We start from the raw sequence: 26743 nt of genomic DNA on the forward strand, positions 1-26743 counted from the left end.
AACGCCAACACGATATATGGTTCTGTTTATTAGCACCATACATTTTGCAATCCATATATGACTTCTACTGGGCAAAAGTGGCTGGATTGCTTTACCTTGGCTCTGCTTTTACTGCTCTGCAGTACCGGAGCACAGGAGGATTGTTAACTGAGATTTATGTGCTTGTTTTTAAACACTTAATTGTTTTTTATTCTGAGCTTGTTAAGAGCTGAATTTCTTGTGATTGTTCTGAGTATTGTTCAACACGTATTTTGTACTAATCCCATTTTTTAAAAATACCTTCTGTGTTATTGTTTCATTGTGCTCTGCAGCCACACGTAGAGAAAAAAAACCAGCCTATGATGAATTAAAAAGGCAGATTTTTTCCTTTCCCTTGGAGATTTCCCTGAATTCATACACACATCCTCCCCTTTGTAAAGCGATGATGGAGAGACTGGTTCTTTAGCCACAAAATTAAATAGGGAATAAAGATATTCACTATGAAAGAACTCCAAATAAGAAATAATTGCCCAGTTGTACAAGTACTTTGGTGATAAAGCACCGATTTCGTGAGGGCAGAGGCAAGGGGACCTCTCCTCAGCCAGCACCAGGTGGCAATGTTGGATTAGAGGAACAGCAAAGCCTCGCACGCTGGCTGCGGCGGTTTTTTACCAGAATCTTCTAAAGAACCACAGAGTCACAGGGAGCCCATAATTTTAACTGTTTTAGCGATGGTGCCACCAGCGTTCTGCTGAGGAGAGCGCGCCTTGGCTGGGCTGGGTGCGCGGGGCCGGTCCGGGCGCTGAGGGACCGTGTGTACCCTGGGGCACAGGGAACGGTGCTTCGGGAATCAGAGGATCCCCCCGGATGCTCTAGATCCCCCGGATATCCCGAAAATCGCTGTTGGCGATGCCGCTCCCCGGGCGGGGGCTGAGGGGGGACCCAGAGCAGCACACCCCACCCCCCGCCCGCCGAGGAGGGGGCGTGGCCGCCGCCTCGCCCCGCCCCCCGCGCCTTTCCCATGGTGCCCCGCGGGAGCGCGGACAATGAGCGGCGCGCGGGCGGCGGGCTGGCGGCGCGCGGCGCGGCCGCGCTCTCGCGAGAGCAGGGTGAGCGGGCCCCCCCTACCCCCACCTCTCGCGAGACCCGCGGCGGTGGCGGCGCCCCCCCCACTCCCACACCCCTCAGGGCGGGCGGGGCGGCCCCGGCAAGCGGCGGGAGCGGCGCGGGCACGGCACCGGGGCACGCACCGGGCACGGCACCGGGGGCACAGCGGCGCTACCGGACGCAGCGGGGCGGCCGCCGCCGGGCACGTGAGCGAGCAGCGGGCAGCGGGGCGGGCGTGCTCTCGCGAGCGCGGCGAGGCGCGCGCGGGGCTCGCGCAGCCGCCTCAGTCCCTTCCCTCCCTCCCTCGGCCCCGCCGTCCGTCTGTCCGTCCGTTCGTCCCTCCCCCGCCGCCGCCGCCGCCGCGCTGCGTTGCCGCGGGCCCGCAGGTAGGAGCGGAGCGGCGCCGCGCCCGCCGCCGTGCGGGGAACCCCCCTCGGGGCTCGGCGGCGGCCCCGCCGCGGGGGGGATGAAGGGGTGGGTTTGGGGGTGCGAGGCGGGAGCGCGCGGGGCCGGGGGGGCGCGCGGGCCCGCGCTGGCGGGGCCGGTCACGCGCAGGCCCAGCCGGCGCGCGGCCCCGCGGCGCCTCCGCGCGCCCCCCGGCGGCACTGCGGGCGGAGCGGCCCGGCCCGAACAAAGCCCCGGAGCCCCCGCGCCCCCTCCCCGCCCGCACCCGCACTTTGGCCCCGCGGAGCTCGCCCCGAGCCGCCTCCGGCCGCGGCCCCTCCCTCTCCCCGTACCGCTCCGTTAGGGCCAAAACCTTCGCGTTTTCATCTTAATCTGGCCTTAAAAATTAATGAATCGGGAATCCTGACAGTGCGGCATCCGCTTGACCCCTCTTTCTACTCGGTTTCACTTTCATATAATTCAAACCCTGGTAACAAATCGAGCTGCGGGGTTGTTTTTTTCTTCCTGTTCGGTTTTTTTAATGTGCATACTCTGTTTCCAGAGTCAGAGTAACGAGATACAAAGTTCATCTATGCTGAAAATAAGTAGAAGTTGAAAAGAACTTTCTGGGAGCCTGAAGAACTGGTTTGTTAAATGATAAATGAGGCATTTATGCTGTTGAAAGAAAGCTGAACCGTCCTTCGGATTTCTAAATGTGTGGCTTTTTTTCTGTCCAGGACGCAGACCTTTGGGAAAAAAGTATCTGATACTGGTTTAAACAATTTAATAGTCTTTATTCTTTTTAGTGAGCCTTAAATTCGTCAGGTTTTTTGAGCTGTAGATGGTCCTGACGTCCTAGAGTCAGATAAGTAGGAAGCAGCTCTGGTTGAAAACATAAGTTTCTTAATGCAATCTGTGGAGTTTTTCTGAGAAGAGGAAAAGGTAATTTTTTCCCATACTTCTTTATAAAGAATCTATTGATCCAGTGACTTAATCTTCCTATATTTTGACATATGTTTATATATTTAAGATTTTTATGTATTTTTTTGAAATGTAGTGGAACATATTAACATTTCTAATGTATTACCAGGAAATTAATGAACTTCTGTCTTGAATTCCATCTAAAACCCCACCAAATGCTTCATTACTGAATTACATAGCAGAATTAAATGCCACTCGAACCTTGCACATGTGTTTGTGTAGGGTCTGTCCTTCTGCACTGTCTAAAAGCTGTTACACATATCCCAGAACTAAATGATGGGAAGAGAATCCCACAGAAATTCCTAAATGCATCCTTAAAATGCGAATATCCATGTTCTTAAAGATAAAAACTAAAAACCAGTTAAGGAGGAAAGAAGAGTCAGCCTTTGAGGCTCCAAACTGAAGTTCCATACAACTGTAATACTGTTGCCATGTGGTTTATTCAGGATTGCAGTTAAATAAAGTGCTCATTAATTTGATGAGAAATAAAGAAATGCTCTGTGCTGCCCCTGGCTGGGATTTGCATATGACTCTGCTGAAAGTTTTGGTGCATGCAAAGGTGTTTTGTAATCTATAGACAGGCTTCTGGGTAGCTCAGCAAATCTGGGGGAGAAGCTGTTGCAAAGCTGCAAAGAAATTCTTTCTGTTCAGTTTGTTAATTAATGAGTGTATTTTTGTGCCCTTAGTGTTGCTTCCTTTCTTCATCAGTGCTCTGAGTCAACAAGTCTTGAAAACAAAAGCAAATACCTCACAATATTTCCGAACTAATTTAGTTTGTGAGTGGTTAAGTACCATATTGTGCAGTCATAACTTAAACAAGAAGTTTTTATTTTGAGCACTAAACCAGTCAAACAGTCCCTTGATTCTTGTCTGCAGCTAAAATACATCTTGCAACCTCATGCAGGATTTCATCTGGGAAAGAATGGGATTTTATCCCAGCCTTGGAAATGCCTGGAGGCAGACTGGTTAGTCAGAAGGCTTTTTAATCACTTACCAGATCAGAAACAAAACTGTTCTGTTTGGTTTTTTGAAAAAGAAAAAAAAAAGAAGAGGAGTAAAATTGGTTCTCTGTTACAGTGGGTAGTCTGGTTTGGTCTGTCTCTGGATCACTTTCTGTATGACCTGTTTCTGTGAAAAAATTGTGGTATGTTCTGTGTTGGGGTCAGTTTTGGTGCCCATGGGGCTGTTGGTCCCCAAAGCTGATGGGAGTGGAGAGCGAGTGTCTCCTCGGTGTCCAGGGGCAGGGACACAGTTGTGCTGTCAGAGCTTCCCTCAGCATCCCACCCAGAGCCGGGGGCTGGCAGAGCCCTTCTGGTACTGGCTGCACAGAGCTCTCTGCAGGTGCAGGAGCCTGTGTGCATCTCTCACTGTGGAGCTGGGGCTCTGAAGGGGACACACAGTGGGTTGGAAGCAGGAGGAAGGAATGGCTGGAAGCCACAGAGGTGACCATGTGTTTGTGGGTGGTCAGCACACGTGACAGCAGTTATCTGTTTGTTTCTGGGTGTTACTACTTTCCCTCTCTAAAAATACACGAGTTTTGCCTTCTCTGTTCTATTCCTTGTACTATTTTTTTTTTTTTCACTTCTGTTTCTGTAAAGGAATAAATGCGCTTTTTTCATGCACTTCTTACAAAAGAGGGATGCTTGAATATATTAAATTATATAACAAGCAGAAATAGGAAACTGGCCTCTCTTAGTGTTCCTTTCTGCATTCAGATGTTGAAAACTAAGTTCTTTTAAAATTCTTAATTGCTAAAGTAGTAATTTTCCCATTTATAAATATACCTTTCCTCTGTTCTGTAGCAATCCTCTGTTACAGTCACTTCAGATCTCAGATTATTATGTTCTCTGATCAAGGAAGTCACTGGGATGAAGCTAAACATAATCCTAAGAATTGAAACTCTTCCAGTTGTTGTGCCTGAAACAGACTGTCTAATCTGTGCCCAAAAAAAGCGAGTGTATCCTGTGTGCCAGGTGCCCCTGAAGGTTTTGAGGGCATGACCTTTGAAGATGGTTGAACAAGATGAGTTCTTTTCTTGCATGTGAAACAGCAATATTAAATAACCATCCTGAATACTGGGACCTGAAATGGGTGAGAACCTGCATTTTCTCTGAGGTTGCTGGGCAATTCCTCCTTTGCCTTTGCCTTTTCTGTGTAATCCTGTAGATTTGAAATCCATTGTACTTGGTCATTCAGCAACTAGATAACATCTGCTTCTAATTTCCTTGAAGTTCTTGTTTTTACTGCCATTAATTCTTGGAGTAGCCTGGGGAGCTGCCTGTCCAAATTCCAGATCTCTTCCATCAATAACCCTTTTTGCCATGATGTGCTGCAGCCAGTTTTGCCAAGAAACAGGAATTCTTCCGTGGCAGAAAGGATCGCTGCACCAAGTACAATGCCCAAGGAAGGAGAAGGAAAACCTGTAGGTTTTTATCCAAAGAGCAAATACTGTGGATGTAGAACTTCTTTAAAACTTTTTTCCCAAGGGTGTACGACCTGCCAAAGTGTTGAGTTCTTACAAACCCAGAGTGTGCTTTTCAGCTTATAGATTATTTCATATTTTTACCATAATCGAGTTTATTTGATTAAATTCAATGTGTTTTGAAGTGAAACTGAGTAGAAAGTGAAAACAGTTTTGAGACCTTTTTCTTATAAATAGTGGAAGAGGAATGGGTAAAAGATGAGTTGTAAGAACAAGATTAACACTAAACTAATAACTATGCGTAGGTTAAAACCCCCTGAGAGTGGCAGAAGGAATAGGGAGCCAGGGACTGGTGTTCCATAAAAGGTGACAAGCTAAGTTTATCGTGTTCAGCGTGATCAGTGTGTTCCAAGAATTGACTGAATTAAACTGTTCTTACGACAAAATTAATATTGGAGCGAGAGTTCTGTAAGCTTTATTGAAAAGAGTTTATGATCAGTTTTGCACTAAAAGGAAAACCTTCTGTAGTGTTTGAAAATCAGCCTCATTTGGGCCTTTTTTTGGTAGCAGTGTATTCTGTAGGATTCAAATTTCTTATTTTTGTTGTCTGCTTTTACAGAAAACTCTTTTGCAACTTGTAGATATAAATTGTTTTCATTGTCCACATTTGTCTGGAAATCCAATGACATTTTGCTTTTCAACTTATTTCACGACTGCTTTATATTATATATTTTCAAATCTTAACATGGCCGATTTCTGTCCACAGATCTTAAAAAAACCTGTATATGAAAGTCTGTTCCCAGTATAGCTGGAGTTACACGGAGAACAATTAGCATAACCCTTTCAACTAACTCATGTCTGGCTCCGGAGGCAGCTTTGTTCAGTCCTACCTGTCTTGTTGCTGTGACTCAGTTGATGGCACCCTCGCTCCAAGGCTGGCCCTGCTCCATGGGAACCTGTCTCTATCAGATACTGCCCTGGAATCAGTGATCAGCACAGGAAGTGCTGCCTTAGAATCCCGTTAAACCTGACCATGTGGAAGTTAAACGTCCTTGGGTGTGATCGTAGGGCTCTTCCCCCCACCTCGTTTCCTTGTCATCTGATCTTAAAGAACGGGGATGGTTAGAGTGGAGTACAGCAGCCATTGCAAGATGATAAATAGTGGGGTTTTGAGGCTATTTCACTTGTTTTTTTGAAGTACCCCACTCAAATGCCCAATTAGGTGTAGGGCAGTTTCCTGACTAGCACCAACTGCCAGCCTGTGTTCTGTCCTCATCATACACTTGTCTTACTGTCCCACTTCATGCTTCTCCATAAGATTGTCCTTCTTTGTGTCTTTGTCTTGGTTTTTCACACATCTTTCCTATTTTCATTTTTCCCTTCCCTTCCTCCTTCCCTGGGTGTTTGCAGCAGGAGCACGGTGTGGTTCTGTAAAGCCTGCTGTGTGTGGGATCAGTGGTGTGTCAGCGGGGTCCCTGCCAGCCGGGGATGCCGGGGGGTTTGTTCCCTGCTAATCTCCAGAGCAGCAGACAATGAACTGCCAATGGAAAGCTGTGACAAGAGGATTAGGGAGCTTCTGTTCAAAGAGAAAGGGTGTTTTGGAAGAGTGGAGAACTTTCCTGATTTAGTAGAAACTTGACTAGTGGGGTGCTTGCACTAAGAGCAGGGCACACCGAGCCTCTCCTGCCACAGGGGTGTCTGCTGAATCGCTGCAGGCTCAAGCTTGCAAAGCCCTCTGGAGCATTTGATTTTATGAAGAACCCAGTAAGTTCAGCTTCAGACCTTTCTGTAAGGGTGTGAATGAACTAGGAGGAAATTTGTGTAAAAATATAAGGAGTAGGGATTAATTTTAAAAATTGTAATAAAGTGCTTTGAAGATTCCTGAATGAATGTAAGATAAAGCATGGTACCCGGGTGAATATTAGTATTTCTGTCATTTTTGAACTCAAAAGTCTTGATTTTTACCATGTAGTTCCTAAATGGGTTCTGTTCAGATGTCCTCAGTAGGGCCCCCTTGTCTGGGACATCTCCCTTAGGACTTGCCTCATCTGCTCCCCCGTGTTCTTGTATTACTGTTCTCTGAAGCTTTCTGCAGTGCTTTTCTGTCTTCTGCCTCACACTCTTTTAAACTTATTGCCATACCCAATTTTCTCAAGCTCTTTTTCTTAACCAAATGTCACACAATTAAGGTTATTTTGACTCCAGCATGTGTGGATCTTAAAAACGTAGGTGAAATATGATTTCAGATGTACTGACAACAGAGCATGCAGGATACTGTATAAAGGAGTTCCTTTGCAAAGATGGAGCTGTGTGAGGTTTGTGTGTTTTATGTATTTTTCATAGAATCCATTATTTTTTTACATAAATGCATAATTTTGTAACACACTGCTACCAAGAAAGAAAACCCAGGTGCTTTTCAACTTGATGCCCTGTTGGAACAGGCAGTGGGGATGGAGAGCTGCTCCTAACCTTGACCTTTTTCCTTCTGTTTCCAGTACAAGAGCCATTGCCTCCTGCAGAACTGGTCTCTTCAAGGAAAAGTCCTTGCTTTCATTTTATCCTTTCCATTCCCCCTGTTCTCTTGGGAGCTGATTTCATTTGCAGCTGTGCAGTGTGTGCCTGTTTCTTTTCCAAGTGCTCATGTGTTTGATGTGCTCCTGAGTGGCAGTGCTGGAGAAGCAGAACCGCTCTGCGGAGACTGGGAAGGGCTTTCCAGCGGCGGGGACCCAAGAACAAGGAATTCCTGGTGGAATGTTCTCACTTGTGTTGAATTGCTTTAACCTTTGTGTGTCTGTCCCGAGGATGGGGGAGAAGTGTTATGGTTTATTTCTGCACTAAAAACCAAAACACTTTATGAACTATATTCATTGCAGCAAAAAATATACTGTGGATATTAATAGCATTTAGTTAAAACTTCAGGTAAATGCAGTGGAACCAAATATTTGAATATCAGGTTAGTATTTTAGTGGGACGTGAGGCAGATCCCTCTCTTGTGAGCAGTGTTGTAGGATCTTTAACTCCCACATGTGGTCATGGTGTCAGGCCTGAGCCAGGCAGTGCTGGTACAAGGCAGGGCTGTCTGGGGTGATGTGCCATCTCCTGACTCACCTGGGGTCTTTTCCTTCAGGAGCAGGGTTTTCCTTGGGTCTCCCATCCCAGCACTAAGCCTGACCTTGTTTTGCTTGAGTCTGAGAAAACAGCTGATGTCACAGCTGCAATACAACAGAGTAAAAATCACTTCTGAAATGCTGTTAGCAGTGTAACTGCAATTGGAACAAGAGGTCTTGTTTACTTCCTGCAAAATGTAAAACTTGTTTTTCTTGTTCACATCTGTCTTCACATCGGTAATTGGAATTTTACTGCATAAAGATTGAATATTATGTTTGGTCTTGTTTACAGATCTTAGAGCAGAAACTTTTTGCCCAAACTTCAGTTACTTTTAACTTCCTTTCGTCCTGTTCTGTGGTGGTACAGATTTCATTTTCAAATATGTGTTATATGCCAAAGTCATCTTGGATTCTATGGGCTTAAGTTTTTTGTGGTCTTCTCACAGACACAGTACAGTAATGTAGGGTATGAACAAAACCATTAACCAGAGATCAAGGCTTACATGTCAGTAAACTTACAGATGCTTTTAGACATCAGCCACTTCTGAAATTCACTTGTCTTCAGTATGAAAGTAGCTTTTTGTGGAAGGAGTATGTATAGGAAACACTGCTGTATTTTTATCTGCAATAATATATGTAGGCTCTGGGTACCTCTTGAATCTGTTATGTGATAAAAGCCTTGTAAGATTGAGATCTCTAATGTTTTTTAGATCAACATGATGCATAAGTTTAAAACTGCATCTGTTTAAAGGGATTTATGACTAAAACTGCTTGTTTTTCTACAGAATTGTCTGGTGTTTCTCAGCTTGAAGAAGATCTGCAGTCATTATTGATCCTCTTTCTTGGCGTTACCGTTTTTGAAGTGAAGTTTGCCTAGCTTTCTAGGCAAAGCTCTCTTTGCAGCCATCTTAAAAAAAAAACTATAAAAAACTATATTAAAAAAAAAGGAATTTTTTTTGATCCATAAAGTAGACACGCTCTAGTTCTACAATGTCCAAGTCATTCCAGCAGTCATCTCTGAGTAGGGATTCACAAGGTCATGGGCGTGACCTCTCTGCAGGAATAGGCCTTCTTGCTGCTGCTACCCAGTCTTTAAATATGCCAGCATCTCTTGGAAGGATGAACCAGGGTACTGCACGCCTTGCTAGCTTAATGAATCTTGGAATGAGTTCTTCATTGAACCAACAAGGATCTCATAGTGCACTGTCTTCTGGTAGTACCTCTTCCCATAATTTGCAGTCTATATTTAACATTGGAAGTAGAGGTCCGCTCCCTTTGTCTTCTCAGCACCGTGGAGATGCAGACCAGGCCACTAACATTTTGGCCAGCTTTGGTCTGTCTGCTAGAGACTTAGATGAACTGAGTCGCTATCCCGAGGACAAGATCACTCCTGAAAACTTGCCTCAGATCCTTCTACAACTTAAAAGGAGGAGAGCTGAAGAAGGTTATGGTAGAGATGGCAGATCATCCACACGGGAACCACCGTACAGAGTACCTAGGGATGATTGGGAAGAAAAAAGGCATTTTAGAAGAGATAGCTTTGATGATCGTGGTCCTAGTCTCAACCCAGTGGTTGACTATGACCATGGAAGTCGTTCTCAAGAATCTGGTTATTATGACAGAATGGATTATGAAGATGACAGATTGAGAGATGGAGAAAGGTGTAGGGATGAATCTTTTTATGGTGAGACTTCGCATAACTATCATAAATTTGACAGTGAGTATGACAGAATGGGTCGTGGTCCTGGTCCCGAGAGATCTCTCTTTGAGAAAAAGAGAGGTGCTCCTCCAAATAGCAATATTGAAGACTTCCATGGATTCTTACCGAAGGGTTATCCCCATCTGTGCTCTATATGTGATATGCCAGTTCATTCTAATAAGGTGAGTTACGCACCAGATACTTCTATTTTCCTTTACGTTGTAGTTTCTGTTCTGTTTTTACCTATTTCTTTAATGATTTCTATAGCCTGGTTGCTTTTGAAATGATCTGAAAGTTGGTTTGAGAGTGAAAAAGGCACTTGGTTTATTTGCAAGGTAATTGTTAACAAACATTGTAAACCAGGGCTTTACATTAATGTATTTTGTTTGCCCAGATTGCTTAACTTCAAGTCAAACAGCTATCATCTACTGGGATATCTTATTTGTATTTTACATCTACATGTTCTCTTAACCACAAACATCTGGCATTCAAGCAGTTTTGGGGTGGGTTCTGTTATTTTTTTTGTTGGTTTGGGGGTTTTTTGCAGTGTATCTACTGTGCCATTCTGGAAGCTAGTTTCAGCTCTCCTCCACATCTGTCTTGATTGCTGATTTATATGTAGTTAAGATGCATTCTTGCACAGTTCTGCTTTTTCCCTGTCCAAAGGGAAAGAGTTAATGTAGAGCCCTGGAACTTATTTGCAAAAGTAAAAGCCACGTTTTAGATTAGCTCATTCTTGCCTTTTTAATTTCACTTTAACACTCTATCTCATACTATGGCTGAAATTTGTCGTCATTTTTCTCCTTTTTTCACAACTTTCTTAGAACACTTCAGACTCACTTTTTATTGTCACATGTTGCATCTATCCCTGTAGACTCTCTGAGCAATCAATCTGCTGTTGCAGTATCCTGCTCTGTGTTCCTAGTAGTGTTCTTACTCGGCTCACAAGTGGAGTGGATCTTCGGGTGTATTCGGTGATGCTGAGACTTCCCTCTTAGTTATCCATGACTAGTCCAACTCTGCAAAGGGAGCAGGTTACTCAAAATGGCCTGTTTATATTCAGACGTTATTTTCAGAGCCTTCTCACTTTCAGCTTTTCCAGTGTTACTCATCTTGCTGGTTTTCAGTGTACTAGGCAATTTAATTGGCTAATTGGCTAATACAGTGCCCCTCTTGTCACAATTAGTGGCTAATTAGCTTGAAGGCCTTCAATTGAAAACATAATACATGCTATTACTGTAAAATTGATACAATGTGGAATTGCTGTTACTAACCATTTCTTTACAGTTACCTCTCAAAAAAGTGCTGCTTCTGTACATCTGGTCTTTTTGAAACACGAGAATTATTCTGTCCCTGCAAGGAAACGATCAAACCAGTTTTAGAGCACACGCTGTATGGCTCCAGCTGATCTGACAGTTTATGAACTTGTGTTGCTTTAATTACTTTTTATATAAAATAATCACAGTAATCTGGGTTTCTTGTCTCCTGTATTTGCTGTTTATTTTCACACAAGGTTAAAGTGTTAACAGTTTAGCTGCCATGCTCAGTTCTGTAAAAGGACTTCATTGGGTTAGATTGAAAACATAAACTTCTGAGGCCCTTGACGATGGCAACCAGTAATCCTGTAAGTAGGGGTCTTTTTAGCTCTTTATTTTAAAGGCTTGTGGTTCTTAGTGTGCTTTGGAGTGCAGATCTGTTGAAAGGATCCACACTGGAATAGCTCTCCAGGTATGAGAAATACCAAATTCTTTTAACAGCATAACTTGTGGCTGACCTCTTCTGTAACATGTAAAACCTTTTTTTTTTTGGGTTTTTTTTTTTTGTAGGAATATACTTTGACTTAAACTGCTACTACACCATAAACTATTTGAGATTGGATCATCTGTTTCTTATGACCCAAGTTTAGGCTTTGTTTCTAAGTTCAGAAATCATGTCACCACAAGAATTTTTCTCTTTCTCTCCTTCTTTCCTCTGCTTTGCATACCTAACTGTTACAGAATTCCTGATTTTGTATCTCCCATGAAATCAAATCAAGTCAAACTTGACTTTTAAAGGAACCCGATCTAAACTGAAATTTCTGGAAAGCAGAAAGGGAATGCTTTTCTTAGCTGGGACAATGTAAACTTATGACTGCAGTATCAAAATCTCATTTTCCCCACTTCCAAATAAAATATTGTAGATTTTTAAGGCTGTTTGATAAAGCAGTGTGTATTTTAAACCTGAACAGGGGGTTAAACACCCTCACTATAACTTAAACTGGCAGACTAGTCCAATTTTTTATTTTAATGATGTTCTTAATTACTTCTTTAATTTGCTGTGTACATATTTTAAGACCAGTTTGTTTTCTGTCTGTGAAGTAAATTGTGCCCCAAATACTTCAGGCATTTTGTCAATCCTGATCCCTTTATCAAGGAACGAGGTGTTGGATGTGGAGGGATTGTTTTCCCTGCCAGACAGAGGCTGATGGAACATGAAGAGATGAATTTGGAGGTTAAACACTTGAACCCGTGGTACATCTCGGAGGGAAAACCTGGCTGTGGCCCTAATAGATGGCTGGCTAAAATTAGGTGCTCGAGTTTGGCCTAATTTCCTGAGGAACAGTGTGTCCTCTCACTGGTATCAACTGAGCCAAAGGGTAATCTAGGTTTGAAGAAACTCAGTTCAGATTTTCTCTGCCTTAACATGGGGCATTCGTGTTAATGAGTGTAAATATAAATACCTGGTGCCTCAAAACCTTGGAGAAGGGACATTTCTGACTGGGTGCAGGCAGTAAAGGGAATCCAGATTAAGAATTGTTCAATAAAAAGTTAATATAGATGAGCCATCATATTCCTTGGAGGAGGAGAAAAATCCAAAGTTATATGTCAGAGCTCCCTTTTTTGCCAATTTAAAAGCATATGAAGTATAATGAGAATTAGATCTTCCAGACTTTGCCTCTGAGTTGCAGACAGCTTCTGTGTCGGTTTAGAATAATTTTAAATTATGTGTTAAGACAGATCCAAAGCATACTATGTCTGGTGGAATCAGCCACTGAGGTTTTACTGACTGTGTACCCAAATTTAGAGGGGTTTTGGTGTCCAAAAGACTGGATTTTTTATAGTGCTAACACTTTTTAGCAAGTGTTGAAGTAAAGAATCTTTGTATTGAATGTTTCATAGATCTGGGGTTTTGGTGGGATTTTTTTTTATCCTAATTGCCAGCCTAATTATTTATAGCTGCAGAGCATCTTGTGCAGTTAACAGGAAAAAACGATGCTCTCCTTTTCCATCTTGATAAAATGGATGAAGGTTTCATCTTGCTCCATGTTATCCTGGAGTAATATTGCAGCACTTTATGGGAGACTTTAAATCCAGTTTTTTTCCTTTGTGGAAAGTTCAGGGTGGGCATGTAACATGGAAACACTACAGTAAGCCTGGGGAGTGTCTCACTGTATCCAGAAGAGTGGTTGTAGTGTGGCAGAAACCAAAAATCAGGAAAAATGAGGGATTAGGAAAAAATCCCCTGTGGGTGCTGAGCAGAATCAGAAGAGCCACGTAAAGCAGTTCCAGTGTTTCAGTTGTGATTAGCCTGTGAAGTCCAGTATGTGCTAACAGTATAACCACTGTGGTAAACTGGAGAAGGAAGTAGTAATCAGAATTTCCAAAATAAGCCTGTTGATCTAAGAGAACAGGAAGCTGCAGAACTGGAAAACAGTCTACAGAAAAAGCAGAAATCCCTCATTCCTTTCTAATGCTAAAGCCAGAACCAGGAGTTTTACCTGGATGATTTGGTTTAATTCCACTATTCTTCCTTTTTACCATTTAGACATCCTTTATTCCCCTCAAAAGGTCACATATTTTTATATTTCACCTGTATACTTGTAGTTTGTCCTAGCTATGCACTTTCATTTCTTTTAGTCTTTCCTTTCTGAATTCCTTGCAATTTCTTGGCCTCTTAGTGGTTCTAAAAATTTGAGTGTCGAGTTAATCTGTAAAAGTCTGAGGAACGAAGCAGAGAGAGGGGAGGAAATTCTGAACTGACTCCAGACAAACCCTCAGCCTTCAGTTGCAGAGGCTGCCAGGGCAGTGGTGCCTGTGCAGCAGCAGTTGCAGGAGCTCTGCACTCTGAGGCAGGAGCCAGTGCAGTTCCCATCACACACCTGCTCCCCAGCTTAGGAGGGAAGAGGCAGGGCCAGTGTCAGTGGCCCTTCAAAGCACTACAAAAAGATTTCATTATCTGTGTATCTGCAGCACTCCAGCTTAGAGGAGAAGCTTGTTAGAATGACTTGCCATATGTGGCTGTTAATTGTGAATTCTTTACTTTGCTGCAGGAGTGGAACCACCACATCAATGGAGCGACTCACAGCCGCCGCTGTCAGCTGCTGCTCGAAATGTATGAACCCAACTGCAGTAACGGGGCACTGGGGTCAGCCTGGGCACTGCACACACCCTGCCAGGGCACTGCACACACCCTGCCAGGGCTCAGGGAGCCTTTGGGCAAGGCTCAGGGGCACGGGGGGATTGTTGGGTTCCTGTGCACGGCCGGGAGTTGAACTCCATGGTCCTTGTGGGTCCCTTCCAGCTCAGGAGATTCTCTGGATTCTAAGTAATGATCAATTATGTTGCCCAAAGCAGGTCCCAACCTGTGCCTTATAGGCAATAAAACCAACTTGAGAGCATCCTATGCACAGAAAGGGATTGAGGTTCACAACCTTGAAATCTTGCAGAAACATAGGTAACATTTTAGCAGTGGATCTTAATGGTTGAGAATCTGTTGTAATTGTAGTCACTGGTACCAACTTCTACATTTTTTTTGTTGTTGTTGTGATACAAACAGTGCAATTTGAAATAAAACTTGGCAGACACTCTGCAACCAGTGTAGGGAGTTTGTCCTGAAGAACAGCACTTGTGTCAGTGCTGTTCCTGGCTCTTGCAGTGGGCCCAGAGTGTTGCCCTGTGCTTCAGCTGTGTTACATCTTCAGGTATCACAGCTTCTGGGACAGGTGTTACATAGGTAGAGGAGATTGTTTTTCTTATATTTTCTTTTAATTTTGTTTCTTTTAAGATACCCTGAATGGAATCCTGACAGTGATTCAGGACATGGAATGTAAGTAGTAATTAATTTTGAAGTATTTATAATTTTTTTATTTGAAGCAGAGGATGTTCTTAACGATTTGTGTGAAATAACACACCAAATGGATTCCTCCTTTGGTTTTTAGCTGAAGGGCAGCAGTAAAAGTAGCTAAAGTTGTCTACATTGAAGCTCTGCAGAAATTAGGGGGTTTTGAGAATGAAAGCCACACAGTTTTTTGGTTTAAAATTCCAGTGTGTTTTCCTCTCTTTGTAGGGGTGATCCCTTTATGTTGCAGCAATCCACAAACCCTGCACCAGGAATTCTGGGACCACCCCCACCTCCATTCCACCTTGGGGGACCCCCTGTTGGGCCCAGAGGTAACCTTGATAAGCATCTACTTTTACAAGGCTTAACTTCTTGCTAGTTTTTTTTTTCCTTCTTGTTTTAATTTGTTATCAGTATTTGAGAACAACCAAAGAAAACACTTTTCTGAGCAGTACAACTGAAATACTTTAGTCCTTCCCTGGCCAAAGCCTGGTACTCTGTTAATAACTCATTTGTTCTAAGGCTGGTGATTTTTAACATGTTTGGGACTTGGATTTTTCCTCCCTAGGAGGTTTTTGTATCTCTCTTGGGAATAGCCACGTGTTGCTGGAATTCTTTGGATGAAACTTGCAAAATTCAATGCCCTGAGTGGCTTTTCCCCCTAATTTCAAGTGAATTTGAGAAATAAATTTGAATAGCAACTGAGAAATGGGAAGATGGATGATGCCTCTTCCTCTCAGGAAGGGAGGCTAAGAATTAGGTTCTTGCCTGATGTTGCTACTTCCTACCTTTTAAATACTTTGAATGACTAAAAGAGCAAAACTAATTAATGTACCTGGTTGTTCTGGCAGAGTAGAAGTATTTGAGACACTTCATAGGATTTTTTAGATGATAAATGCATTCATACTTAATTTCATTAAAATAATACCATTAATTTTTAAAACGTTTCCAACTTGACTATGAGCAAAATGATCAAAAAGGCTTTTTTCAGGTGTTTCCTAGTAAAATGGGCATTGTGATAGAATTGGTGATGTTTTAGAAATTAAACCCTTACTTGTAAAAAGGGTGTCTTAGATATAGAGACTTCACATCCTTTGTGTACAAGGATGTTTTGCTGTGGCAAATCCTATTCTAAAATAGGAGAGATTTCTTTTCCAACGAGCTTTACTTGTTCTCTGCTGTTTCTGCACAGCTGTAATGAAATAGCTAGTTTTTAAAACTTGGTGTCATTCTGGTTTGATATTACAAGTGATTTATACCCTTAAGACTGTTAATCCCAGTCTTACAGGTTGAACTGAGCTTGTTCATTCTTTTAATTTGTTAAAGGAGCTGGCAATGGCAATATGCAAGGACCGAGGCACATGCAGAAGGGCAGAGTGGTTAGTATTAAAAAGTCATTATTTTTGTACCCATATATTTTGTACTCGTATATTTTGTTATATAATTTTTGTTTGCTTTCTTAAGATTATTTTATTTAATTGAATGATTGTCTTTAAAAGTGAGATTTTAGCATTTATGTGGAAATATTGAACCTTTGGCCTAAGATTAGGGGTTTGTTGTGCCAAGGACTCTACAAAATGTTTAGTCCAAAACTGTACAGAACCTTCTTAAACATTTTCTAATGAAGCTGTGGGAAGTTCTGAGCCTTTTCTATGTGCATATTGTTTTGGTTACTACTGAAGATTTAAAAATTAAAAAAAAAATACAAATCAAACAGAGCCTTGACGGACTCTTTAAGTTTACTGGTACACTTGGATCTTTTCATACTGTGATCACATGCTTTGTCTTCAACAGGAAACAAGCAGAGTTGTGCACATCATGGATTTCCAGAGGGGAAAGAACTTGAGATATCAGCTGCTCCAGCTCGTGGAACCCTTTGGGATAATTACAAATCACCTGATTCTGAACAAAATCAATGAGGTAAGCTGGGGCCCTGGGTCACTGCTGGTGCTGCTTGGTGCCTGTAACTGAGCTTTGGTTTTCTAAAAGCACCTGCTCAGCTACCAAGTGAGATGATACCTCACCACAAGGTCTTGTAGGAAAGGAACAGTATGTTTCTAGAAATGCTGTACTACTGCATTTTCACTTAAATATTAAAAAATCCTTCTTGCTGGTTGTTCATAGCTTTCTTAACAATACCACATGCTGTTCTTGTTTCAGTATAATCTGAAAACTTGGTCTCAATTTGTATTATACAGTGTGTCGTATTTTGAAGTGTGGAAAAAACCAGTATCATAAAAGAGAAAAAGCAGGAAGCAATTTAATGTTCTGAATCTAAATCTAGGTGGAATGTAAACAAACCAAATAGTTCTGTTTGTGCACCTAAATAAAGTATGTGAAATTCATGCCAAGTTCTGCAGGTCAGTGCATGTTGTAATCAAAAAGCAGTTCCCATTTTTGCTGCAGCTGTTCTGACAAGAAAGCAGTGAAGAGCTTGCTATGTGAAACAAAAGCCCTGAGTCCTGAAGGAGCAGTGCTTCATTCATTTTGTGTTGTTTCAGGCATTTATCGAAATGTCGACCACCGAAGACGCCCAGGCTGCAGTTGAATACTATTCAACAACACCTGCCCTGGTGTTTGGTAAACCAGTCAGAGTCCACTTGTCACAGAAATACAAGAGAATAAAGGTAAAACGTTCCTGCTTTTTTTAGCATTGCCTTATTTTAATCTGGGGCAGTCAGTGTTGCGAGGTGGCTGCATATAAGTTATTCCTAATTTCTGTGCTTCTGAGCTGGATCAGCTTAAGCAAGGGACAGTCACCCATGTATATTTTATGTAATATGTCTTCAAAAAACCATCATTCCCTTTCAATTCCAGAAACCTGAGGGTAAACCTGACCAAAAGACTGAGCCCCCCAAACCAGAGCTCGGTCGTGTGATTCACCTGAGCAACCTGCCACACTCGGGGTACTCTGACAACGCCGTGCTCAAACTGGCTGAGCCCTACGGGAAGATCAAGAACTACATCCTCATGAGGATGAAAAGCCAGGTAACTCACTGGGAACACATGTGTGAGCATTTGAAACTTGAGGTTTTCACCTGTGAGGAAATGCTGTGCTGTGAATTGGTTTGTGTGCAGACTTTGTGCTCCAGCAGAGCGGTGGAAATGATCTGGGGGCTCTGTGTAGGTGGGATTTTGCTCTGGAGCTTCCTGTGAAATGTCCTATAACATGAGCTGCTTTAAAAACAGGAACAGGCCTCAGCTGGGAAAAAGATATTTTAGCATTGAGGCTTAATTATTGGGTTATGCAGATTTCTTGGAGCCTTGGGACTGTTTTCTTAGGGCTGAAAGACCATTACCTATGAAACAACAATATTCCACTATTCCACGTTTCTTTCATTTACCCTTTATTTTTCATTCTTTAAAACTAAACAAAAGCAGTCCTGCTGTGGCTCTCTAGCTTGAAAAAGAAAGGTTTGAAGGCAGCATATTGCATGTGTGTAGTAAAATGTTTTGGATGTGCATGGACATGATTTCTGTAAATACATAGGAGCTGAAACTAGTTCTAATTTTTTTAAGCTTTACTGTCCCAGTTTGTTGCTCCCTTGAGTTAAATAGGAAATTCCACTGCCTTTTCAAAGAGATGAGTGCCTGAATCCCTTAATGCCACACTTGTGAAGTGAAAAATTACTAGAATCTTTTGTGTGACCCCTAGGAAGAACTCCCTGACCTTATTTCACTGGCAGAATGAAAACCCTTGCTGTCTAAGCTGGCTGCAGAAACAGGTTTCAGCTTTCTGCCAAGGATACTCCAGCTCATGGAGTTGTTTAAATCTTGTTCAGCAACCTTAGTGTTCCATAGGTTTGTTCTGAGGAGGGACTCCTCCAAAAGCTGGGCTTACAGACCAGCAACTGCTGCCTTTTTGATTCAGGCTTCTCTCAAAAACCAAAAATAAAATACCAGGGTAGTTTCTCCTCTCCCCTGGAATTCCCAAGTACATAAGCATTAAATAAGAATTTCACTGTCCAGATGCTTTTTTTTATTTAAATCATATTTTACTTTATGGTGATATTTTTTGCAGATTATTTAAAAGCCTGTTTAATTTCAGAACTGTCTATGGCACAGGTGGTACTGAATTGAAAAGCTGGAGTTATAGAGCACTTGGATAAATTTTAAAGTATTTGGAGAGGACAGATATAATTGAACCTTTTAGTGTTGTTTCAGTGTTCGGAAGTGCTGTGTTTTAAGTTCAGTAGCTTTGCCTGCAAGTGTGTTGTGTGTTTTGCAGTCCTTTTTAATGTGTTTTAATCTTTTCAGGCTTTCATTGAGATGGAGACCAGAGAAGATGCTTTGGCCATGGTGGAGCATTGTGCCAACAAAGCACTTTGGTTCCAAGGCAGATGTGTGAAAGTGGATTTATCTGAGAAATACAAGAAGCTGGTGTTAAGGGTAGGAAGTGTTCTTAGTTTTTTAATTGCAGTTGAAGGTGTGAAGTAGAAGACAGCAATCACTTATGAGAATTCACTGTTGCTTGTAAAATGAAGGGGGGGTTTGCTTTAATATTTTCTGGCTCCTTAATGCAATTACTTGGCATGAGAGTTGTGTTAAGAGGCCTAGAATAAAGTTAAAGGATTTTCCTCTCAGATGAAACAAAACCCAAACAACTTCTAGAATCCAGATTTTAGAGTAAATTGTGTCGATTTTAATTCAAATGGCTCCATTTAGAACATGCTGTAATTCGGAGGGGTTTTTTTCTCCCCCTCCTCTGAAAATTAATAAGCTTTGTGAAAACTTATGATACATCAGAACTGCATCTCTGCATGTGCAGTTCATACAAGGGAGGGACAGGTTCCTGAGGGGTTTTTTGCATAACACCAGGATAATGCTCCTGCAGGTATAAGACTTTCTCCATTAGAGTGGAACATCAGGTAGAAAAGCAGGAGAAATTTGGACTGTCAAGCTGTCTCCTGAAAACATCAGGTTTCTGCTGTGGAATATGAAGAAATCTTACTGTTGCACATGCTCATGCAGCAAAATGAACACTCAATGGCAAATTCAAATACTTCAGCAGTGCACTGAATAGATTTCTGTGTTACTGCCTGCAAGTGACATTCCCTGTTCAGTAACTCATAAATTAGTGCTGGGGGGTTGCTAAAGGTTTTCCACTCATGATAGGGAGAAAACAGAGTAGGACTGATCTGTGCCAGTGCCTGCACCACGTTGTATCAGTTCCTAAAAAGAGGAATTGTATGTGAATATTCTGGAGCAGGATATCCTATTTCTTTGGTATTGAATAACTGATAATTACTGTGAGTAAAGGCAGGGTATATCTAGGTTGGTCAGGTCCTGTCTCAAATGAGAGTTTACTAATGGCTTGGTAGGTGGGTGTGGTACAAGAGTCCCTGTGGGTTAATGTAACTGGGAGCACTTGGCTGCACTGTGCTTCTGAATTCATGCTCTGCTGTCACTCACAGAGTTCTTTAACTTTATTTTAGATTCCCAACAAAGGAGTTGAGCTGCTGAAAAAGGATAAAACCAGGTAATTTCCTATTGTTAAAGCATAATGTTGTTTAAAAGAAATATGTAAATACCTTATTCAGAGCACGGAAATGGCACAAAAGAGTCGGGTGAGCTTTGAGATCAAGTTGTTTTTTGTTGTGCCCGGAGATGAGCTGTGTCTAATATGCTGCCTACCCTCTTCCTCTAAGGATGGAGATTTCACAGCCTCTCAGGCTCCTCAGGAAATCCTTTCCAGTCTCTAATTAGCCTTGCCTTCCTGCAATTTAAACCCACGAACAGTTGTCCTGTCTTGTAAGGATAATTTCTCCTTGCAGCAACCTTTTGTCTGCTTGAAGAATGGTGTCCTTCCAGGTTTCCCTCAGCTTTCCATTTCCTGAACTGAAACACAATATTTTTTTTTTTAAGTAATTTCTGGGCTCTCTCCAAGTTTACAAGCAACAAGTGTTCTTTGTTCTTTACAGAAAGAGAACGTATTCTCCAGACAGCAAAGATTCTCCCAGTGATAAGAAGTCTAAAACAGAAGCTGCTCAGAAACCTGAAAGTGGCACTACAGAAGAAAAAGCGAAAGAGGAGAAACAAGAGGATCCTGCTGAGCCCTCAGGTGCCAAAAGTGGGGAACAGGCAGAGCAAGACGAGCCCAGTTTACTCCTGGAATCCGAAGATGAGCTGCTGGTGGATGAGGAGGAGGCAGCAGCACTGTTAGAAAGTGGCAGCTCAGCAGGAGAGGATGCAGATGTTGCCAATTTAGCCGATGTGGCTACTGAAGAAAAAAAGGACACCCCTGATGATGTCACAGTAAAAACTGAGGGGGGGAACGTTGTGGCCACTCCAGCAGCCAAGAAAAAGCTTAAAAAGGTAAATCATACAGTGAGGTACTGAGTGGGGGAAGCCCTGTCTAACTTAGGCAGCACACCTTGTATGTTGTAGTGCAGAGCATTTCCTGTGGGTCTTTAACACCTGTCTGAGGAGAAACGGGTGTTAGAGCTCCTGTGACGAAGGTGGAAGATCCCACCACATGCAGCTTGTCACTGAATCAGTTCTGAATCCCTCAGTCTGTTTTGACAGAAACCTTTCACTTGTCAGGCTCTACCCTGTCACCTCCTGGGGGTTTGCTTGTCTTTCTCTTCACTGTTTTTTGATTAACACTGAGCAGCCAGGAACTGTTTTCTCCTGAGCAGTTTCTCAGGGCACTGGTTGTAGTTACCCTTGAGCACAGAGCACAAAATAACGTACTGGGGACTTGAGGCTAATCTAGGCTTGGGCAGGGCTGTGTGTACTGAGCCCAAGAGGTGGGCCAGGCCATCTGTGGTGAGCCAGGGCCCCTTTCCTACTGGAGAAAGAAAATACTTGCTTTCAAGGTGTTGTAGTCACAGGCTGCTTGCTGTGATTTCCCTTTTTCTCACCAGATGATCCCACATTCTCATGGCTTTTATGTCCTACAAGCTGCTTTGTTAATCATACTCCCTTCTGTGGAGGAGTGTGCAAAGTTTTAGTAACTATTGACTTGGAATGTTGTTTGGCAAGAAAGCAAGGCCTGTTCCTTATTAATGAATGAAGTGTGCATGGATTTCAGTTTTGAGGGATCTTTTTGTCAGGAAGCTAATTAATTATATGGTGCCAGGAGTAATGCTGGCAGTGCAAATGGCATTAGTGTTCCTTGTTTCTTAGTATGTTGGTGCCCACTGTGATAGACTGCCTCAAACCCAAACTTGCTTCCTTGTAAACCTACATTCACAAAGTTAATGCTGATTTAGTCCTCCTCACGATTGCTGTTCAGCATGTGTAATAATGATGTCTTCATATCAGAGGAATGTCTCCAAAAAATCAGAATTTTAGACAGTCACTCTTAATAAACCTGAATTTTAAGAGGCCTCCACAGTTTTGGGTGGTTTGTGGGGTTTGGGTTTGATTTTGTTTCCTTTTGTTTGATTGGGTTTTTTATTGTGGACACTCTAAGCTGGTTGAAAAAGAGCTTTTAATTAATTTTTTTTAAATGAAGCTTCATACCATTGGTGGGCACAGAATAGTTCTGGTAAGGTTTTACCTTCTATTCAGGCATGAATTTGAGGATCTTGTGTGACTGTCTCAAATAGAAACAAAACTTGTGCATTCCAAAATGACTTTCACTTAAAATATTCACGTTAAAAGGAATTTCAGCTTGAGAATTTCAGTATCTTTTTGCTCTGTTCTTGAACTGAAATCACATGTTGATATGATGAAACAGTGGCCCCTTACGGTGCCAAAAAAATAATGATTCTGAAGTGGATCCTTGTTTCTGGGGCAGTGGGTACACAAAGAGCTTGTTTGAGTAACAGTTTGAATGAGGGAGGCAGGTCTGGAAGGAAGAGCTTGAGCATTTTTCCAGGGAATTCGGAGAAAATATTTCTCTTCTTTGAGAGAGTTTGAGGGGAACACTGAAGCACAAGCTGACCTAAGGCCCCCGTTTTCCCAACAGCGCTATGTGGGCGGCTTCCCACGGAGCATGGAGGGCTTTGTGACCCTGGACGAGGTGGGGGACGAGGAGGACTCCGATCACCAGAAACTCCGCAAGTCAGGCCTGGCGGGGAAGGCAGGAGGCAAGAACGAGGACAGTTTGGCAGAGATCAAGGTGGACAAGATCGAGGAGCCGGAGCAGGAGAACGAGATGTTAGAGAACGGAACGAAAACCGAAGTCACCGAGAAGACTGAACCTGTTGAAGCTTCAGATGCCACAACAGCACAGGATGCTGAGAAAAATGCCCAGGAAAACACAGACCCCCAGGACGAGCAGGAAACCAAGAACGTCCAAGAGAAACCTCTAGTTCCAGATGAATTTAGGATTGGGCCGTACCAGCCAAACGTTCCTGTTGGTAAGGCTGCTTCCATTTCTTTTCCAATACTCTCTGTGCATTGCAGTAGCATTTCTCATTTCATCTGACTTTTATTTTTGGCAACACATTGCCCCATAGCCTTTCATTTTAGGGTTTCCCCTTCTTCCCTGTTCTTCAGTCCTCCCCTAACCTGAGTATTCTCTTTCTTTTTTTTTCCCCTTATTTTCATACAGTTCTCCATAACACTTTCCTTAGGCAGAAATTAAGTTGAAAGAGGCGTATTTTAGCAACACAAATTCCATTACTAGCTCAAAGCACAACAGTGGTAACAGTTTAGAGTCATACTAAATACTCCAAAACTGATCACAGAACATTGTGAGTTCTTTTGAAGGAACCAATAAAATGGACCCTTAATCTGAAAGGTTGCTTTTAAATTAAAAAAAATACAAAAAAGCCTGCACATATTTAGTTATTACTAGGCCCTGGCTTGACTAAACTAAAACAAGGACTTTTTAAAGATAAAGCAGCTTTTTAATGTAAAGTGAATTATGGTTTTAAGATTTAGCTGAAATGACATATGACATTAAAAGAAATGATGTAGCGTAGATCTCTTAGTTTATTTTGTGGTGTTTACTCCTCTAGGTGTGAATTATGTGGTACCCAAAACAGGGTTTTATTGCAAATTGTGTTCCCTGTTCTACACAAATGAAGATGTTGCAAAAAAGACCCATTGCAGCAGCCTTCCTCATTATCAAAAGTTGAAGGTAAGGCAAAAACTTGTTCATTTTAACTGGCGTGATTCTTTCTGGGGAATAGAATTCAACGAGACTGGACTGAGGAGAAAAAATACCTTTCAGGCAGGGGAAATTGGCTTATTCTCTATCTTTTAACTCCAGGTAGACCTCTCAGAACTTCATCTTGTGAAAATAATATGCAGAATACACAGCTTAGAGTTGGGCTTCAGCATTTTTTTCCTGTAAATTTGGATTAAAGAGGGAATTCCAGTTGGAGTAAAGACCAGACTTAGAAGTAGCATTGCAGACTAAATACAGATGGCTCAGATCCCTTCCAGTTGTCCCTTCAGGATGCTTTTTAACCAATCAACAAAGCTTAAGATGAAGTTTTTCTGTGTTTAAAACCCCCAAACATTTGCAACTTCTGATTTTGTGAGCAGTTTTTCAATTTTCTAACTGGATGAGGTATCACATGATTGCATGGCATGAGTGATAATGCTGCTGCTGTATCCTCTTACTGTGAGCTGCTTTAAATATCACCTCTAGGAAAGGGCACAGTGCTAAACCAAATTCTGGTAGTCATGCAGTGTTGATGGATTTATATCAGAAATGGATTTATAGCAGTCCATCCCTGAGCTGAGAGCAAACCCCAGGGACTCCACAGAAAAGGAAGAGGTGGCACCTCAGACTCCAAACATTTGCCTTCTCCTTGCAATAACAGGAAACCCTAAATAAATACAGGGCCCAGGAAGGCAGATGGCACAAAAAAGCAAACAACATTATCAAGAAGTAGATCAGGTAATCAGTTCCCATGCAGGGTCTTGTAGAAAGAAATCCCACCTCATCCATCACCATAGTGTTTTTTCTTTTTTTTTTTTTTTCCATTGAGGTACCAGGTTATGGGACATTAAAGCCTTGATATAAAAAGGGGAGGGGGGATCATGCCAATTTATTAACTTTATTGCTTAAATGAAACATGAGTTGCTTTGCTCTTTCCATGGCACACATGGCTAGCAAGTTGTGAGTGACTGTATGACATTGGTGGGGTTTGGAATTGGGGAGGGAAGGGGGGAAATGCAGCTTCTGTCTCACAATGGCACTTCTGGAGCTGGGAGTCTCCTTCCCTTGGAGAGCAGGAAAAAATAAATAGGTGAATTGATGTTGCTACCAAATATGGTCAGAGTGGTAACAAATTCCTCAAACTTCCAAAACAACCCTTCTCCAGGGAGGGAGGTGTTTTGTCCCTGCCTTTGTAGGTGGCAGATTCCACCCAGGTAAGTGGCACAATCGCTGTCACAAGTCCCTGACAAAATGGAAAGGAATTCCCTTGGCTTGCCAAGAGGAGCTCAAACTCCACTTCAGGGTTGGGAGAAGTGCCAGCCTTGTTAGCTGTGACCTTTGCAATTGATGTTCACAGATGTTAAACTTGTAAATTGGATTTATGTTTCTATTCTTGATGTTGTGACTGTGAAAAACTCTCTAAATATATCCCAAATATAATTTCTTTTAACAGAAAATTCTGGATAAAATGGCAGAAGACTACAGGCAAAAAAAAGAAGCTTAAAAAGAAGGAAGGATGTAAGGAAAATGTGGCTTTGTTTTTAATGTTAATCTTTTTTAAAAGCAGTACAAGTAGTAGATGAAATACTGTATTCTTTTTTGTTTTAGTGAGATACAGTAGGCATTATAGGTCTGTTCATGTGTTAAATGTTGTAGCAAAAAGCATATGCAGTTAAGTTAATGACAACAATTTGTTCTTAATGTGAGAATGGCAACAAGTTTTTGTTTTGACACTTCAAGCTATTACAGAAAAAAAAATCCTGCACCCTCGTGGAAAGCTCATCTATGAGAAGAAAACCTTGTTCAAATGAGATTTAATACTTTCAAGCTTCAGAAATTGTCTTTCAATTCCATTCTGAATAAAAAATGAAAAGTAACACTGTATTTTTATTTTATCTAGAACATTCCATATTTTGGTCTGAGCCTAGCAGCTATTTAATTTTGAGAGTAAGGCTGTCATTGCATTTCACTTTGGAAAAGTCTTTAAATGTAAGTTGCATTTTTAAATGTTGAATTGCAATTTCTTTTAATGTCACTGCTGTTATCTATAGCAAATAGGGAAAATTAGTGATTAGCCAGCTTTACAACTTTGTGACTTTTTTTCCTAAGCTCTTGCTAGACTTTCCTATTCAGCTATTCTGTGTATTTTTAGTGAGAAGTAAATGCCCATTCTCTCCAACCAGTATTATTTCCTTGAGCTCTTCCTGCTTTTACTTGAATCTCGTTGCTGTTGTACATCTCTGGTTTCTCAAAAGCAGCATTGGAGTCCCAAAGTGGACAAAGGTATCTTTATATTCTCCATGTGGAATTTTTCATACCCGCATTTTAACACCGTTTTCTGTTAAAATCTGGTTTTGTCAAGACTCTTTAGAACTGTGCTCTTAATGTACCTGCACATGTGAGATGTGAACAGGAATTTGCATGTGTAACCTGTGTTTATCTGTAGTTTTTGTTATTTACTGCTTATTTGTGACTTCAGGTTACTAAAGTGATTCCCAATAAACCAAGCTAGGCCACAGTGGTTTGTTATAGATGTTTGGCATGTTAACCAGTGTCTGCTAAACTCTTGATCTGTGTCATGTCACCACACTGAAACTCCAGCTCTTGAAAATGTGCATGTTTTAACACCTGTGATTCAGCAGCTTCCTGCATAACGTTTCTTTCTCTTCCCCAAACCCTCTTGCCTTCCCCAACAAATTAAAATATCACTTGTTAAAACCCTGGTAAGTATATTCTGCTGACAGTTTTATTTCTGGAGTTTTGGGGTGTTTTCATCACAGCTGAAATTCAAGCCACATCCCCATTCACATGGATAAAACTGGCTGGGGCCAGTTCTTCCAGCCTGAGCCTCCACCAGTGAGGATTTGGGGTTTTAAAGGGTTTTGGATGCAGGAGGCTGAGTC

The 26743-nt window shown here is 42.1% G+C and overlaps 1 protein-coding gene across 4 annotated transcripts; it reads left to right on the forward strand.

Annotated features, from left to right (window-relative positions):
• The first annotated feature begins 1010 nt into the window (after positions 1 to 1010).
• Positions 1011 to 26358, forward strand: MATR3 (matrin 3). 4 transcript variants are annotated; one of them, XM_064671423.1, is made up of 15 exons: positions 1019 to 1088; positions 8766 to 9861; positions 13989 to 14050; positions 14723 to 14764; positions 15005 to 15108; positions 16103 to 16155; positions 16571 to 16696; positions 17278 to 17403; positions 17594 to 17764; positions 19034 to 19165; positions 20212 to 20255; positions 20698 to 21091; positions 22692 to 23085; positions 23689 to 23810; positions 25294 to 26358. In XM_064671423.1, the coding sequence occupies exons 2-15, from the start codon at positions 8971 to 8973 to the stop codon at positions 25342 to 25344; spliced, it is 2712 nt and encodes a 903-aa protein (XP_064527493.1). In that variant the 5' UTR covers positions 1019 to 1088; positions 8766 to 8970; the 3' UTR covers positions 25345 to 26358. The 4 variants fall into 4 exon arrangements, with proteins under 4 accessions (XP_064527496.1, XP_064527493.1, XP_064527495.1 ...); XM_064671426.1 differs by lacking the exon at positions 8766 to 9861 and having other exon boundaries at positions 1011 to 1088; XM_064671425.1 differs by lacking the exon at positions 23689 to 23810.
• Positions 26359 to 26743: the final 385 nt, after the last annotated feature.

Source organism: Pseudopipra pipra, chromosome 15, assembly GCF_036250125.1.
Source record: "Pseudopipra pipra isolate bDixPip1 chromosome 15, bDixPip1.hap1, whole genome shotgun sequence".
Taxonomy (NCBI): Eukaryota; Metazoa; Chordata; class Aves; order Passeriformes; family Pipridae; genus Pseudopipra; species Pseudopipra pipra.

What these genes read in the sequence shown, in the direction of transcription:
- MATR3 (XM_064671423.1), top strand. Translation starts at nt 8,971, where the DNA reads ATGTCCAAGTCATTCCAGCAGTCATCTCTGAGTAGGGATTCACAAGGT. An exon ending in TGTCAGCTGCTGCTCGAAAT is followed by an intron (nt 14,051 to 14,722) that starts GTATGAACCCAA and finishes GTTTCTTTTAAG; the next exon opens with ATACCCTGAATGGAATCCTG. An exon ending in ACAAGAAGCTGGTGTTAAGG is followed by an intron (nt 19,166 to 20,211) that starts GTAGGAAGTGTT and finishes ACTTTATTTTAG; the next exon opens with ATTCCCAACAAAGGAGTTGA.